We start from the raw sequence: 18,009 nt of genomic DNA, 5'->3' as shown, positions 1-18,009 counted from the left end.
AGCGAGAGAGGGAACACAAGCAGAGGGAGAGGGAGAGGGAGAAGCAGGCTTCCTGCCAAGCAGGGAGCCCGATGCCGGGCTCGATCCCAGGACCCTGGGATCATGACCTGAGTGGAAGGCAGATGCTTAACGACTGAGCCACCCAGGCACCCCTCACTTACGTTTAAAAAAAAAAAAAAGGAATGATGGAACTTGAAAACACCTATTTGGCAACTATGATGTAATCAATGAACCAAAGAATCATTCATGCATTAAAATTACTAATGGGTGAAATTCTAATGAAAAACAGGATGTTTACATAGTATTCCCCCACCAGATACGTATTAATTATAAGGGAAAAACAGTAACTTTGCGGTGGTGAGACCTGGCAGATACCATCTTAAACCAACTGATCAAAATAATAACAACCAGCAACAACGAGACCAACTGGCATCACCATAACTCCTGATATGATGCACAAAGAACACCACACACAGTTCTTTAGCATTCCTGCCAAAACCACAGTACCTGAATCTAATCATGAGGGTACATTCAATGAACCCAAATTGAGCAGCAATCAATAAAATGTACTCTTCCCAAAAGGTCAAGGTTATGAAAGACAAGCTTAAAAACCATCCCCCAAAAAAACCATTCCAGATTTAAAGGAGCTTAAAGAGACCCAATAACTAAATGCAATGCATGATCCTAGATTAAAAACCTGAAACGCAAAAATAATTTCTAAAATAATATTTTAAAAATGTATAATAAATAAATTATATATATTAATATTATTGGGTACATTGGTAACAGCTGATACATTACCTATAGATCTTATTTAGTATTAGTTTCCTGATTCTGATAACTGTAGTATGGTTATACGAGAGAATGTAAAGGGGTATCATGTCTGCAACTTACTCTCAGAAAGTGAAGGGAGAAAAATTATTATATTGGTAGAAATAGTGGATGAATGGGTGGATGGATGAATGGATAGAGGAGGAATGGTGGGAAGAAGAGGGAGGTAATAATAGAGCAAATGGGGAACCTGGGTGAAGGGGCTCAGAAATTCTTTGTACTAGTCATACAGCTTTTCTGTAAGTTTGACATTATTTAAAAATTAAAGAATGTTTAAAAAGTGCCAGCCAGGGCGCCTGCGTGGCTCAGTTGGTTAAGCGACTGCCTTCGGCTCAGGTCATGATCCTGGAGTCCCGGGATCGAGTCCCACATCGGGCTCCCTGCTCAGCAGGGAGTCTGCTTCTCCCTCTGACCCTCTTCGTCTCATTCTCTCTCTCTCAAATAAATAAAATCTTTTAAAAAAAATTAAAAAAAAATTTAAGTATTAAGAGAAAAAATTGATTTCTCTCACTTCTAAAATGTCTAAAATGTCGTTTTTCCTGGGGCACCTGGTGGGCTCAGTAGGTAGAGCATGTGACTCTTGGTTTCAGGGTTGTGAGTTTGAGGCCCATGTTGGATGTAGGAATTACTTAAAAAATAAATTTAAGGGCGCCTGGGTGGCTCAGTCGTTAAGCGTCTGCCTTCAGCTCAGGGCATGATCCCAGGGTCCTGGGATCGAGCTCCACATTGGGCTCCCTGCTCAGCAGGAAGCCTGCTTCTCCCTCTCCCACTCCCCCTGCTTGTGTTCCCTCTCTCACTGTGTCTCTCTCTGTCAAATAAATACAATCTTCTAAAAAATAATAATAATAATAAACTTAAAAAAATGTTTAATGTCATTTTTCCTGACTCTATGCTCTCTACAGTTTTGCTTAAGACTCCTTTTTAATGCCAGGATATTAACAAAAACTTATTTTCACCTACCTTCCCAACAGGCCCCTAAAGAACCTGCACTGGCTATCAGTTTTCCTCTCTCATCAACACTACCATTCAGTTCCTTTACCAATAAAGGTCTTGGCATTTTACTGAAGTAAAACTTTCAGGGTTCAGTTTTGGGTTCTGCCACCTGCTGACTATGTGACCTTGAGCAAATCACTTCAGGTCTGTGTGCCTCGGTTTCTTCATCTACAGGGTGAGATAAAGGTGATGTCTACCTCATGGGGGAATTAAAAATAGATAAATACAACTTAATAGCAAAAAAATGAACAATCTGATTTAAAAATAGGCATAGGATGAGAGTAGACATTCTTTTAAAGACACGCAAATGGCCAACAGGTACATGAAAAGATGCTCAACATCACTAATCATCAGAGAAATGAAAATCAAAACTATAAGATGTTACCTGATACCTGTTAGAATGGCTATCGTCAAAAACACAAGAAATAATAAGTATTAGCAAGGATGTAGAAAAAAGAAAACCTTTTTGCACTGTTGGTAGTAATGTAAATTAGTCCAGCCACTACATAAAACAGTATGGAGGTTCCTCAAAAAATTAAAAATGGAACTATTGCATGATCCAGCAATTCCACTTCTGAGTATATCCAAAGGAAATGAAAACACTATCTTGTAAAAAATATCTGCACCCCATGCTCACTGCAGCATTATTCACAATAGCCAAGGCCCAGAAGCCATCTAAGGGTCCATCAATGAATGAATAGATAAAGAAAATGTGGTGTACACACACTATGAGAATACTATTCTGCATTAAAAAAAAAAGAAGGATCTTGCCATTTGGAAGAACATGGATAGACCTTGAGGGCATTATGCTCGGTGAAATAAGTCAGAGAAAGACAAATAGTGTATGATCTCATTTATGTGTGAAATCTTAAAAAAAAGATAAAAACAAAAACTCCACCAAACCCACAGATACAGAGAACAGATTGGTGGTTGCTAGAGGCAGAGTAGGGAGTGGGCAATATGGTAGTCAAACGGTACAAATTTCCAATTATAAAATAAATAAGTCCTGGGGATCTTATGTATAGCATGGTGACCACAGTATACAATACTGTACTGTATATGTGAAAGTTGATGTCTTTTTTTTTTTTAAATAGGCTCCATGCCCAATGTGGGCCTTGAACTCATCAACCCTGAGATCAAGAGCCACATGCTCTACTAAGTCAGCCAGGCCCCCCTAAGAGAGTAGGTCTTTATAAAGTTCTCATCACAAGAGGGGCGCCTGGGTGGCTCAGTTGGTTAAGCGACTGCCTTCGGCTCAGGTCATGATCCTGGAGTCCCAGAATCGAGTCCCGCGTCCGGCTCCCTGTTCAGCGGGGAGTCAGCTTCTCCCTCTGACCCTCCCCCCTCTCATGCTCTCTATCTCATTCTTTCTCTCAAATAAATAAATAAAATCTTAAAAAAAAAGTTCTCATCACAAGAAAAAAAATCTGTAACTATATGTGCTGATAGATATTAACTAGACTTATTGTGATGATCACATAATATATACAGTATCGAATCATTATTTTGTATACCTGAAACTAAAAACGTTATGTGTCCATTATATCTCCATTTTTAAAAAGAATAGGTAAGCTGATGCATGAGAAACACCTGAAGCATGCCTAGAGCACCCACTGTGGGCACCAAATTCATGTTAGCTTTTATCATAAAATAGACTAAAAAATGAAGAAAACTCAAAACTTATGACTTCAAATAGAAAGTAATAACAAAAGTCTGAGGCGCCTGGGTGGCTCACTCAGGTAAGCGTCTGCCTTCAGCTTAGGTCAGGATCCCAGAGTCCTGGGACAGAGCCCCACATCGGGCTTCCTGTTCAGCGGGGAGTCTGTGTCTCCCTCTGCCCCTCATCCTGCTCTTGTGCTCTCGCTCACTAGCTCAAATAAATAAATATTTTTTTAAAAAGTAGTAACAAAAGTCTAATGATTAAAAACACTAATCCCCGGGGCGCCTGGGTGGCTCAGTCGTTAAGCATCTGCCTTCAGCTCAGGACATGATCCCAGGGTCCTGGGATGGAGCCCCGCATCGGGCTCCCTGCTCAGCGGGAAGCCTGCTTCTCCCTCTGCCTCTGCTCCTGCTTGTGTTCCCTCTCTCACTGTCTCTCTGTCAAATAAATAAATACAATCTTTAAAACAAACAAAACACTAATCCTGGGATGCCTGGCTTTCTCACTCAGGAGTGCTTGTGACTCTTGATCTCGGGGTCATGAGTTCGAGCCCCAAGTTGGGTGTGGAGATTATTAAAAAATAATAAACAAAAATTTAAACAAATAAAAACACTGGGCGCCTGGGTGGCTCAGTTGGTTAAGCCACTGCCTTCGGCTCAGGTCATGATCCTGGAGTCCCGGGATTGAGTCCTGCATTGGGCTCCCTGCTCGGCAGGGAGTCTGCTTCTCCCTCTGACCCTCTCCCCTCTCATGTGCTCTCTCATTCTTTCTCTCAAATAAATAAATAAAATCTTTAAAATAAAATAAAATAAAATAAAAATAAAAACACTAATCTCATCTTGGGGAAAAAAATTTCTGCTCATGATTATGATAAAAAACAACTAAAAATAACCTCAATGCCCCACAGAAGATTGGTTAAATAGATGAGTGTCAATACTTTGAAGCCATTAAAAGTCATAATGTAGGAACTGAAAGTAATATTAATATATGTAATATGTAATATTACTGAAAGTAATAATATATGTAATATGTAATATTAACTAATATTAATATTAGTTAATATTAACTAATATGTAATATTATTAAATAAAACAGGATCCTGTTGAGTATGTAAAAGTATGATCCTACCTTTATAAATACTTAATGTATGCACATAAAGAGAAGTAAGGAAGGTATTAGGTTCTTTGGGGGGTAAGGAATGCAGACTCCCTCAGAGGCTTGGGGGTTTCTACAGGATATATACCAATGTACTGGAGCTGGAACCTTCCGGTTAATTCCTCTAATGCTGGGTCTCTGGCAGTTTCTGCTCTCTCATAAGCAAGATTTTTTTTGGCTTGCATCATGGCTTCTCATGGTGACCTTTTAGCTTCTTTTCCACACTAACTCGATAATCCTTATTATTTCCTAGGTTACACTCTCAAGAACAGTTATTTGATTGACCCACTTCATCTCTTCCTGCAAGATGTGTTAGATTACTAGCCAGGATATAGATTTACTTAACCCAGCAGGAGGGAGAAGGGGTAAGGGGCTGCTAGAACTGCCAGATATCCTCCAAAATTTTTTGTAGAGCCAGTGGGGAGAGATAAGAAAAACAAAAAATGCCTTCTGCTGTACTGTAACTTGCACTGGACATGGGGAATGTGTTAGTAGAACACTTACCATTAATACTTGTCTTATTTGTAAATAAATGCCCATTTCAAAAGGATCAGAGAGTCGCATTAAGCAGCAGTCTTACAGATCATGAAAAACTTAACAGAGAAAAACTAAAAACTAAAGTATTCCAAACAATCAATAGTTAAGAGTAAATCTAAAATTCTAAAGATAAAAAGGGTACATTTCTGTGTCTGAATTTTCATTTTACTAAACAGGAAGCTAAAACACTGATCAACTGACAATCTTAGGGTGGGGTAACTACCAGCCCCCTCCCAATAATCAGAGGGAGAAAGGACTGCTGGTATAAAACATGGAGTAGAATTTGGAAACAGGCTGGCTTTTCTTTAAAAAAAAAAAAAGGGTACAACAATTGACTCCCTGGGTACATTAAAATGTTAACCATTAAGAACTAAGATTTCTTTTTGTGATGGTTATATATTTTTTTCTTTTATTTTTTTTTATTAACACGTAATGTAGGTTATATATAATCTTGAAAAAACTTTTAAAAGTTCCTTCTTTTCCACCATTCTCTTAAGCTTCCTAGAGAACTCTACCTCTCTCATTCCAGGAGAATGCAGTTTTAGCCTCTCTTCCTCTTTCAGGCTTCTCTGAAGTCATCTTTGACCTCTTCAAATCACCAACTCAATGGCTGTTTTCAATTGTAATTTTCCTGTACTTATCTGCATCATTCAGCAATGCAGACCTTGGAGCTGCAGAGTCCATCCTGTGACCGTGGGGAGCACCACTGCCCAACTACTAAACTATACTCTTAAGAGCTGCCATATCTGCCAGGAACCACATTCCTCCAGATTATGTTACAGGCTGGTCCAAAGTGTTTTAAATTGCTGTTAGTACGACATTCTTTACTTGCAGCCAAAAACATCCTTAACTGATTCAACCTTCTTTATGCATCCAACATTATTGATCTAGACCTACCCATTCTTCAATAATGCCAGTGATAAATGTCCTTTCCTATTACCACTACCTTTAGCATTTCACACTCATTCCACTCCTATAATAGTTAAACTAGTCTTTCTTCCTTCACTGTGTTCTATCCCAACTTCCAATACCAGATTTAATCTAAAACATTTAGTACACAGGACATTCTTAGTCTAAAATTTTGTTGTCGTTCTTAAGCTTCAATGCCAGTGAGCCTGGCATTCAAGGCTTGCTGCAATGTCTGGCCTACTATTTCTCAACCTCATTTTTTATTAGCCCTCTAGAAGAAGAGAACTCTCTGATCTAAGTAGATTTTCTGACTTACTCAATATTAACCCCCAAATCCTGCCTTCTCCAGGAAGCATTTCATTCATGATCACTGCCTGCCCCTGAATTCCTACAGAGATCATACAATCTATAACTCTGGCACATAACATATTTTTACACTATCATTGCTACCCACCCACCCTTTTTTTTTTTAACATACTGTAATTCCCGAGGGCAGCAAAATAGCAATCTTGTCACATACCTCTGCAACCCTAAGATCAATAACAAAAACAGAAGAGAGACTGATTGGGATTTGAGATTTTCCTCTTCCTTCTAATTCCACTATTACCTGAAAGAGCTGCAGATTACAGAAATACACATACAGTTATGAAGATGGGCTCCATCACCGAAAGTGATGAAAATCTAGTGTTATGAGAACACAAGTATCCTCACCATCAATTAGAACATTCTGCTCCCAATCCCCAATGCCCTGTAAGGAGGCCTGCTTTAACAACACAGTGGAAAATGAGGGGAGAAAAGTCTTTCAGAAACAATGTGGGGAAAAAAATCCAAAGTCAGACCCCTTAATTATGTCAACAGGTGAAATTTTTCTTTAAATCATCTCTCCCCCATATAACAGTGTCTCCTGAACAAAGAACTTAAAGACACTGATTATAAAAATTGTCTCCCACACCTAAAATAATCTGCAAACACAACTTTCAAGGAGAAAGAAGAGACACAATAGGGAATGGGGGAGAGAAAAGATTTGCTAAAGAAGTAGATCTGTTAATTTAACACATTTTCTGTCAAGCAAAGCAACTATCCTTAGGACCATTGTTGCTTAAACAATGAACACTCAGGGAAGGGGTGTTCATTAAAAGAACTGGTCAGGAGAAAAAACACTCTTAGAGCCAACCAGGCTGCTTAACAGCATTCACAATTGTAAGAACTTATTTCATTCTTAGGAATTATTAATTGATTTGAAGGTTCAACATTAAAAACATGAAGTGGTTAGTGCAACTGTGACCCTAACACTTCCGCTATTTTCATTTATTTTTAGAGGTTATGGGAGGGGGGAGGGGCACAGAAGGATGCATACAGTCTGCTATGACAACCATTCACACATTTAATTCAGGTGGCCACATGCCTCGGTGACATATTGCCAAGTCAGGCAGTTACTCTAGCAAACCCACCCTTGGGAAAAAGTAGAACACTGCTCCTAAGGAGTGTGGGCTGTAGAATCAAAGCTAAAAGCTGACCATCATAGTATGAAACTTAGAACATGACATCGCTTAAAGCCAACCAAATCATAAAGGTCACATGAGGTCAGGCACTTTACACAGGAAAACAAAATACTGTATTTCATATATTTTTACATAAACCATATTCCATTTTAAAGGGTTGTGTGAGTAATAATGTGCAAAACAGAGCACGTAACAGAATTATTCTGTGGGATCATTCACCCTCCTGAAGGAGAAAACTGCTTTTGGCTGCAAAAGTGATTGACTTCACCCCAACTTATTTATACAGATTCTGGAATTTAATACCCTGATTCAGGCCAGAAATTCCATCTTCCTCCACCACAGCCCAAAACAAACCTAGGACATCAGTAGACTAGCACAATAATGTAGTAGGGGAGAAAAAAGAGTTTGGTCAGGCCTTAGCTCCTAGTCAAGAAAGACAAAGAACAAAAAAGAAGGTGCTGAATACCTGCGGGACCAAATACCCCAAGATGGCAAAGATGGATGCTGGGATGGACACTCAACTTAAAAGACACCTTCGGATGCCACAGACAATTGACACCATCTCCCTTAAGTTCCACAGTATCTTTCTTCCAAGAAGTTCACCTCTAAGTCATCATCACAATATAATTTTTTCTCCAAACCAAAATGAAAACCTACTTGATCCAAAAACTATTTTGCCATACTTGCCTACAAGGAAAATCCAATGGGAGAAATCATGAAAAATACTTAGAGCGACCTCAAGAAAGGTTCTGTGATGGCTGTGTTCTAAGGTGAAAATTCTGATGGAATAATAAACTTTATATAACCATATACCCATATGTGTCAGATATGTAAGTGTACCCATGTGCACACACACCCCCCTTCAACTTAGGTCTCACTGAACTTTTGACCTGGTCATAACTAACCACCCCCACGTCCCATACTCCACCACTGCGCAAGGCTCACTGAGATCTGTCAAGAAGAGCCTGTGCCCTGACACGCAAAGGCAGTGCAGAAGCCAGCCTGAGGCTACAGCACAACACCCCTCTTCCACAACAACAGTGCCAGGCAGCCAGGCCTCGACTAATGGGGGCCTTTCTTTCAGGGATCCAGTTAACCCCACAACACCCTCTCTACTGCCCCCAAACCACTTCTTCCCTCAAATGACTCCCTAGGATAGAAAAATGTTAACAAAACACTGCTTTCCAGTTTTCTGACATGTGCGATTACTACTGACATGCACATCTGCGAGCAACTTTTAACTTCCCTTAATTTTTATAAACAAATATACTAAAGGTTTGCATTTAAGAAAAAAAATTACTATCAGAAGGAAAAACTCATCTTCACAGTGTCCCTTTTATATGATGACCAACTGAAAAGTCTTCCCCCCCTTATACCTTAAAGCAGTAAATCTCAAATGGAGGTGATCTTTGGGCCCCTCCAGGAGACATTTGGCAGTCTGGAGATAATTTTATTTGTCATGACTGGGGATGCTACTGGCGCGTAGAGGGTAGAGGCCAGAGATGCTTCTAGATAGCTTAAAATGTGTATGACAGCTTTTCCACAACAAAGACTTATCTGATCCAAAATACCAATAGTGCTGAGGCTAAAAACCCCAGGCCCTAAAAGAAAACCAAAGAATCCTGAGCTCAATATTATCATCTAACAATTCTTTTCTCAATTATAAGAATTACTCAAAGACTTTTCCCAAGTTTTCCAATATAAATTAATATAGGTTAGAGAATAATGTAAAGAAAGTATAATAAAAGCATCCAAAGAATAGCATCTATTGAAATATGAAAATACAGGGGTGCCTGGGTGGCTCAGTCGTTAAGCGTCTGCCTTCGGCTCAGGTCATGATCCCAGGGTCCTGGGGTCGAGCCCCACATGGGCTCCTGCTCGGCGGGAAGCCTGCTTCTCCCTCTCCCACTCCCCGTTTGTGTTCCCTCTCTGGCTCGCTCTCTCTCTCTCTCTCTCACTGCCAAATAAATAAATAAATATAATCTTAAAAAAAAAAAGAAAACGCAGAAAGATAACATGGCTTTCTAAAAAGATTGCAAAAAAGATTAAAAAATTAAAAATAAAAAGATTGCAATACCGAAAGAGAAGAAAGCCACATGCCTGAAGCTATAACTGGGTTTCATTCAAAGTTTGAATGATGTTAAATATAAGAAACAAAAGTGAAGGGAAGATAACATAACTCCAGACCTTCATCCTCCAAAATTCCTCACAGTCTCAAAATACAAAATCTTAGCTCAGTTTGAGGACCTTGGAGGTAATGAAAATTATCAATCATCAAGTCCCAAAATCTACTTTCAAAGTAGCTGTCTGCAGACAAGATTTCCACAGAAAGACAAGTTCATATAATCCACAAACACATCAAGTACGGATTTTCACATTTCATCTGGTACAAAATTAATCTGTAAAACATGGATCCTAACACAGGTCACAACCTTGACCCTAATAAGAGAGGTCAATGATTTTCTAAATCAATTAATAGTGCTATGCATGCTGAGAACTATTCCTAGAATGACAGAACTTAAGACCTAGGAAAATCTAAGAATCATCTAGTCTAAAATTCCTATTTTATGTACGGGACAAACCAAAAATCTGCCTAGGATCATAATTCAAGTTAATGACAGAGGCGGGCCCACAATCCAGGTTTCTGACTTTCTGCTTGATTCCTTTTGAAAATATGTTCAATCACATCAACTAGATCTAAAACCATACAGTTAGAAGCTGCGCAGCCTGTCCCCTTGGCTCTGTCCACACTGAATTTTTACCTAAACCAGCCTTTGCACCTGCAGTTTTCCAGCATTCTGCTAACGCTCCTCATTCATACTCCTAACACACAGCAAGAACCCAGCACCAAGCCTCTCCTGATCAAAGGGCAGACAGTCCGTTGTACCAAATGGTGACAAGGTGTATTTTAGGCTATCCTAACTATGTTCCAGAAAATTAAGCAACACTGAACTGAACTTCCATCATAAAGCAAGCCAGATGGTAACATAGGCGGTCCTTCAGAGATGAGAGGGTATTGCCCTTTCTATGACTGTGGAAGCTCCCAACTACCCCTCTGAAGGTTCACATGGTTGGCAATTCTGGAGAGAGATAAATTTTTAAGTGATCTCATGCCCAACGTGGGGCTGAACTCACATCCCTGAGATCAAGAGTCACATGCTCTACTGACTGAGCCAGCCAGGTGCCCCTCACTTTTGGAGACATATATATGATATGTTCTCTGAGAGAACATTCTCCCCTTTCAGGATTTCAAACTGCATAAAGATTTGCCCCTCTGTAATTCACATCTGTGCTTGGGCTTTACCACTCGGAGGAGGAACAGATCTTGAATTTTTACAAAATATTTATCATCTGGTTTCTTACATTAAATAGAATAGCATCACAAACTACTAATTTTTTTCCTCTTTTAATTTTTCATTGTTATGTTAATCACCATACATTACATCATTAGTTTTTGATGTAGTGTTCCATGATTCATTGTTTGTGTATGACACCCAGTGCTCGATGCAGAACGTGCCCTCTTTAATACCCATCACCAGGCTAACCCATCCTCCCATCCCCCCCAGAACTACTAATTTTTATCATTTTAAATCACTTATCTCCTTCAGTCCTGCTCAAATGCCATCTTCTCAGTGAGGCCATACCTAACCAGCCTATTTTAAATGACAACAACCCACCCCCTCAATTGGGCCTCCCTAGGCCTCCACACTGCTTTGTTTCTTAATATCCTCTGACATACTACCATTACCAACTCATTTACCGTCTGCTTCCTTCCACTGAAAACAGAGCAGATATTTTTGTGTTATGTTCACATCTGTACCTCCATTACCTAATACATTGTGCTTAGCACCTAGTAGATGCTCAATAAATACTAGCTGAAAGAAAGAAAGGGAATCAGGGCGCCTGGGTGGCTCAGTCAGTTAAGTTTCTGTCTTTGGCTCAGGTCATGATCCCAGGGTCCTGGGATCGAGTCCAACGCTGGGTTCCCTGCTGAGCAGGGAGCCTGCTTCTCTCTCTACTGCTCCCCCTGCTTGTGCTTTCTCTCTCTTTCAAATAAATAAAATCTTAAAAAAAAAAAAAAAAAGGAAAGGGGCGCCTGGGTGGCTGGGTCGTTAAGCGTCTGCCTTCGGCTCAGGTCATGATCCCAGGGTCCTGGGATAGAGCCCCACATCGGGCTCCCTGCTCAGCGGGAAGCCTGCTTCTCCCTCTCCCACTCCCCCTGCTTGTGTTCCCTCTCTCACTGTGTCTCTCTGTCAAATAAATAAATAAAATCGTTAGAAAAAAGAAAGAAAAATGGAATCATGAACTTGACTCTGTACTTAGTTCAGCAGAAGTTTTAAAAGAGGGACACCTGGGTGGCTCAGTTAAGTGTCTGCCTTCGGCTCAGGTCATGATCCCATGGTCCTGGGATCGAGCCCCACATCGGGCTCCCTGCCCAGCGGGAGCCTGCTTCCCCCTCTGCCTGCCGCTACCCCTGCTTGTGCCTGTGCTCTCTGTCTCTGACAAATAATTAAAATCTTAAAAAAAAAAAAAGTTTTAAAAGGATCCTCTGTACCCCACATCATTAAAAATCAAAGAACTCAAAATTTACAGTATGGAGGCTTGGCCATTACTTAATGTCTAGTCCTTCATTTTAGATAATGCAATAGGAACAGTGTGATACAGTAGTAACGGCAAAGAATTTGTTATCAAAGAACCTAAGATCCAGGTGAGAGTCTACCTGAAAGCAACTCAGCCTCTAAATTTCCAATCTCCTCATCTATAAAATGACGATAATTCCTACCTCATAGTGATGGTTACAGACAGCTAAGGATTAAATGAGATACTATTTGGGGGACAGCTGGCTGGCTCAGTGGTGGAGCATGCAGACTTTTTTTTTTTTTTTTTAAGGATTTATTCATTTGACAGAGAAAGCACAAGCAGGGGGAGCAGCAGGCAGAGGGAGAGGGAGAAGCCAGGCTCCCCACATTTGGAAAATGTACCAAGTACTATGCAAATGTCATTTATCATCAGGCTATTCTGACCTGTCCAAGGTCACAGAGCTAGTTAGTGGCGCAATTAGAGTAAGAATTCAAGTTTCCTAACTCCTAGTCCAGTGCATTTTGTGTCATAAATCTAGGCTTCTGGTTCCCCTATTCAAGGTCAACTTATTCTTTCATCTAGTTCAGGGCTTTTCAACCTTTGTATGGTTGGGGACTGCTTTCAGAATTTTATGAAAACAACAGGCCCCTCTCTTCCAGCAAACTGCATATATGCACACCAACACAAAATCTCCTATAACCCATCCACAGGCCCAGGCTCAAGAACGACTGATATGACTGATGCACTAATAAGTTACTCTCAGCAATTCTTGTTTCTTATTTTCATGCAATAATTTATGCCTTGGGGCACCTGAATGGCTCAGTCAGTAGAGCATGGGGCTCTTGATCTCGGGGATGTGAGTTCGAGCCCTATGTCAGGTACAGAGGTTACTTAAAAAAATAAAAATTTATGCCTTGGTGACCTTGATTAAGGGACTGGATCCAAGAAACACCAAGAGTGGAATTTGGGAATCTGAATTAAAGATACTGCCCCCAGATCATCATGCTCGTTACGTGAGAGACTACCTACATACAACCACAACCAAGAAGGAGATCCAAGGCAGGTGTAAAGGATTCAATACGCAACAGCAAGAAGCTCAGGGAAAAAAGTAGACACGACAATCAGATTATTTTTACCACGTTGCTAATACACAAACTACCATGACCATTTTCAAAGAGCCACCTAGAGGCACTAGTCTCTTCTCTAGAGGAAAATATTCCCAAAATGTTTGTGACGGGATTTCTGCCCAGAACGTCACACCCATCATGAATAACTCCAGACCAGACTGTTCAAAATGATTCTACACTCCCTTCCCTTACTTTGATCAAGACACTACATTCACTATAAGAAGCACCTGGGGGGGGGGGGAGATCAGCATTAAATCTTTGCAGAGGTCAATTCACCATTCTTCATTTCTCAGATTGGGAAAAAACCAGCTTAACCCACTGGAATGTTAAACAATTATAAAATACTTGATTTAAATGAAATCGTTCTGAAATATTAACAGATAACCTTCTCACGCAAAGGAGGCGAGTTATGAGCTTCTTTAGCAATCTCCCAGTTGGAAGTTAAGCACCTAGTTGAGTAGGGGCGCTTAATAATACCAACCACTGAATTCAGTATCATTAACCTACTGTTGTCCAGCTTTACTTCAATCTCCTCACCTGAAAAATAAAAACAGTACCTCATCTAAGGCACAAATACATTGTGAGCATATTTGGGAATTTCTAAATATGTTAACAGTTAATAGTTTTTATACCTGAGTGGAGGGATACAATGTTAACAGTTAACAGCTTTTATCTCTTAGTGGTGGAATTATGGGTGATTTTAATTCTCTTACCTACACTGTGCTATAATTTTCAAGGTTTATAAACATCGGTATTATTTTTCAAACCAGTAATTTAGAACTTAAAGCATTATCTACACATTCACAGATTTTCCATCTGATGATTACAGAATCCCTAAAGAAATCCTGTACATTCAAGGTTGATTAACAGAGTACAAAGTTTTCTTACAAGCAAAAATAAAACTATCCATGTTTTGGGGACCAGTTCTGTAAGCAGGAGGTCTTGACCTCTTGCAGAATTGCAGCATGAATCCCCCCCAGCCCTTCATCTACCTAAGATTACTTCACTCTACCTAAGTAGAAGCCAAGTCCTTGAGGATTCCACTTCCTTCATTTTCTAAAAATCCACGAGTTCAGTTTGGTGGTCAAGGATAAAACAAGATCTTCCCCTATAGCTGAAAACTGATTTCCTAAAAAAGCTGATATACAACTTCTACCACTTGGTATTATTCATCATTTTTACCTTTTAAAGTTGCAGTAAATTAAGATGGTGGGAGCCTTTCCAGCTGGCCTCACAAATACAACTCAGCATCAGAATTGGTTTTTTGTTTGTTTTGTTTAAGGAAGGTCTTCCATTGTATCATACACTCGTTAACCAAGGGGTTGTTTCTCAAAATGTTCGGACAATAAACTGTTAGATTAAAAAATTACCTAAGCAAAAAAAAAAAAAAAAAAATTATTTATACTGGAACGAAAACTGATGCTTTCAGGGGCGCCTGACTGGCTCAGTCAGTGGACTATGGGACTCTCGATCTAGGGGTTGTGAGTTTGAGCTCCACGTTAGGTGTAGAGATTACATACATACATATATAAATCTGATGTTTTCGGTGAGTTTTGCACTGTCATGAGTCAAATTTGTTAGAAGCCTAAAAAAGACTAATTTTTAATTTCTGATAACTACTGAAAACTTTAAGTTACAATTTGCATTAACCATGTCAAAACAAACCTCACATGAGAGGATTACCTGGGAACTGCATTAGTTAAAAAGTCACTATCATTTGTTACCTACCTACTGAACTTCTAATAAAAACAGTATGGATAGTTATAAAAATGCGCATATGGAGTTCAAATATTCATTCGTGTTGCATGCATTTCAAATAGCAAGCAGTTTAAAAACAGTAGTGTCACTTCCAAGAATCACTCCAATCAAAAGAGAGATCATCTCAAATAGCCCAAATTATTCCCCTGTAACAATGATTTTTCACTTCTATTATTCATACAAATTTAACCTCTTTGATCAGCTTACATTTCCTTTAGGAATTATACCAGCTAATACTTAGAAACCACAAGTTTATTTCTTAGATTATAAGACAAGTTATTTAAAGATTACTCTAGAGATCTGTAACAATTTAAGGCACAATTAGTTACCTCTATTTTTCCATCAACAAAATGGGAATATATGGATTTTGGAAGATAGATTTTTCCACAGTATTTTTAGAATGGGTCCTTAAGCTCTCAACTTGTAATTCAACATCACTCACCTCTATTTTATTATCTTGCAAGGAAGAAAATGGGCTAGGGGGCAAGTTTACCAGCACCCAAGATGGCACAGTCACAAGCAACACCTCCCACAACAGCCACCATTTTGAGCAGTCGGATAGAATTAAACTACTCACGATTTTATACCAACTAAAAGAAAACAGTATTATCAGAAAAACTGTTAAACATCTCTTGAATTTAAGCATTCCCAAATCTTTCATTTTTGTGGCCCTTTCTCTTCTTCATCAATAAAAACAGTTATCCTACTAACATTTTTAGTAAAGATCATGCTTGTTACAATTACGTTCAAACTTTGAAAGCAAACGCTATGTGCTATCTAAAATGCCCAAGTTATTACATCTTTCTAAAAACAGAAGCCTACGATTTAATCACATTGTTTTAATCAGCTTCAGGAACTAAGAATCGCCAAAAGCCAGAGAGTGGTCCTACTTTATCAGCCTACATTTCGCTTCATTCTCCCACCGTACCTCTATTTGATCTTTTTATTTTCTCAATTTCATTTAACTCTGCAACAAGAGCAAGTTCCAACACTCCATTCATATGAGAAGCAAATGATATTTCCGCAAACAACACTGAATCTAAAAATAAAGGTGAGGCAAATATCCTAGGAATAAACGAATTAAAATCAATCCGAAAATGGCAGAAAGTAGGATAGGTGGGGGTGGGGAGGCAACAACGATTTGCTCCTCCAAAAGAGTAATTCTTATTTTGATTACTCCATTGGCGAACTCATTGGCAGAACTGAAAAGAAAAACTGACTAACAGTTTCCCTTTTACCTTTGTCCAAGGCAAAAGGTGTTAAGTCCACTACATATATATTGCCAAAAGAGAGCAAGCAATTCAACCTGCCAACCAATCAAATATTTCACACCCCCTTCCAAAAATAAAAATAAAAGAAAGGACGACGGATGCTGGTAAGGGCTGGCTGCTCGTCTGGGCCGTCGTGTACATTCCATTCCTCACACTCCCGCCACCATCCCTGCTACTAGGACCCCCTGATTTTAGTCCGGTTATCACAAAGCGCCGGGTTTGAAAGCACCTTCGGCCTGGCCAGAAAAGCCATCCCTTTACTCCACGCCCGCCCGGAGGAATAATGGTGGCGAAATCAACTCAAAGAGCTCCCGAGGACCCCGCATAAAGAGGGCTGTATGTTCCGAGGAAAGGCGCTGTTAAAGAATAACGGAGTCCTAAACTTTCCCTCTGCAGCCTCGGAGAACCGAGCATGGGCTGAGCGCCGGGCGGCTCCCGGGAGGAGAGCGCGCCCCCGAGCCCAGGCCCCCATCTCCGCCGGCCCGAAGTTAACGCAAAGCGCCCCCGAGAGTCGCGGGCCTCCGGCAGTCTGCAAAGTGCGATTCCCCCTCCACGCGCCCGCCGAAGTGGGGGCGAGCCTCTCCCCGGCACGACAGACCCCTCCCCCAACCGGCCACAGGCCGCCTCCCGGCCCAGTCCGAGTTAATCCAGCCCGCACCCCGTCCCCGCCCGGCGCAGCTGGCTCGCCGCTTCAATGGCACCGGGCAGGGAGCGCGCGCACACACTCTCCCCACACACTCAGCCTCTTGCCCGAGAAGTCCCGGGAGAGCCGGCCCGGTCCCACTCGTACAAAAGCGTACTCTCCGCCGCCCTCTCGCCGCCCGCTCCGCCTCGCCCCGGAAGGCGCGGGTGGGCACGGCGGCCACGAGCGAACGTCCCGAACCCGGACGCGAGCACTTGGCGTCCCCTGCGGAGCCCGGCGTGGCCCCCGCCCGCGGTCCGGCCCTTGAGCGCCTCGTGCCCCCACCTCCGAGCCCTTCCCCTGCCTGCGGACTACCGGCCAAAGTCTCCGCGTGCCCCCCGCTCCCTCCCGCACGGTGTTCCGGGACTTCCCGAGGGGGCAGGGGAGAAAGGGGCGCGGGGTGCGCCACCTCGCCCGCTCCTCGCGGCCACTCACCTCGATCTCAAAGTCGGGCAGGCGGAACGCGGTGCGAAAAAGCGAGCAGAAGTGCGCGATGGCCGGGACTTCCCACCAGGAGCGGAGCTCGCCCAGCCCGGCCGCGCCGCCCTCCTCCGGGCACATCTCCCAGGCGCGGCGGTGGCGGCCGCCCCGAACCCTAAGCGCGCCTCGGCGGCCCCACGCTGCCCGCGCACCGCTCGCCCGCCCGCCTCGGACTCCCGCCGCGGCGCAGCGCCTCAGCGCCTCAGCTCCTCGGGCGGGGGTGGCGGCGGCGGCGGCGGCGGCGGCGGCGGCGGCGGCGGCGGCTGCTACTCCCGCTGCTGCCGCCGCTCGGCGAGTGCATGAGCTGAGGGCGGGCGACCCGGGCGGGGGGCGGCGGCTCGGGGGCCCGAGTTACTGAGGCGGCTGCTGCTCCGGCTGCCGATGGGGTCCGCGCGCTCGCCCCATCCTGCGGCTGCGGCTGCGGCCGCCCCCAGTACCATACAATATAATCATCTCACCGCTGGGGAAAACAGATGGGGCTGGGGGGGCGGGGGGAGGGGGCCGAACAGAGGGCCTGGGGGAG

The 18,009-nt window shown here is 42.2% G+C and overlaps 1 protein-coding gene across 2 annotated transcripts in view; it reads right to left on the bottom strand.

The window, feature by feature from the left end:
* The window catches only part of LOC113922812 (cat eye syndrome critical region protein 2), a 172,792-nt gene extending 155,147 nt beyond the window's left edge, over positions 1-17,645 (bottom strand). For both annotated transcript variants that reach the window (XM_027595127.2, XM_027595129.2), the window contains exon 1: positions 17,442-17,645. In XM_027595127.2, the coding sequence (XP_027450928.1) occupies positions 17,442-17,567 (126 nt within the window). In that variant the 5' untranslated portion in view covers positions 17,568-17,645. The remainder of the gene's footprint in view (positions 1-17,441) is intronic.
* Between the last annotated feature and the right edge of the window lie 364 nt (positions 17,646-18,009).

This window comes from Zalophus californianus, chromosome 9, assembly GCF_009762305.2.
Source record: "Zalophus californianus isolate mZalCal1 chromosome 9, mZalCal1.pri.v2, whole genome shotgun sequence".
NCBI lineage: Eukaryota > Metazoa > Chordata > Mammalia > Carnivora > Otariidae > Zalophus > Zalophus californianus.
This window is presented reverse-complemented; position numbering and strand designations above follow the sequence as displayed.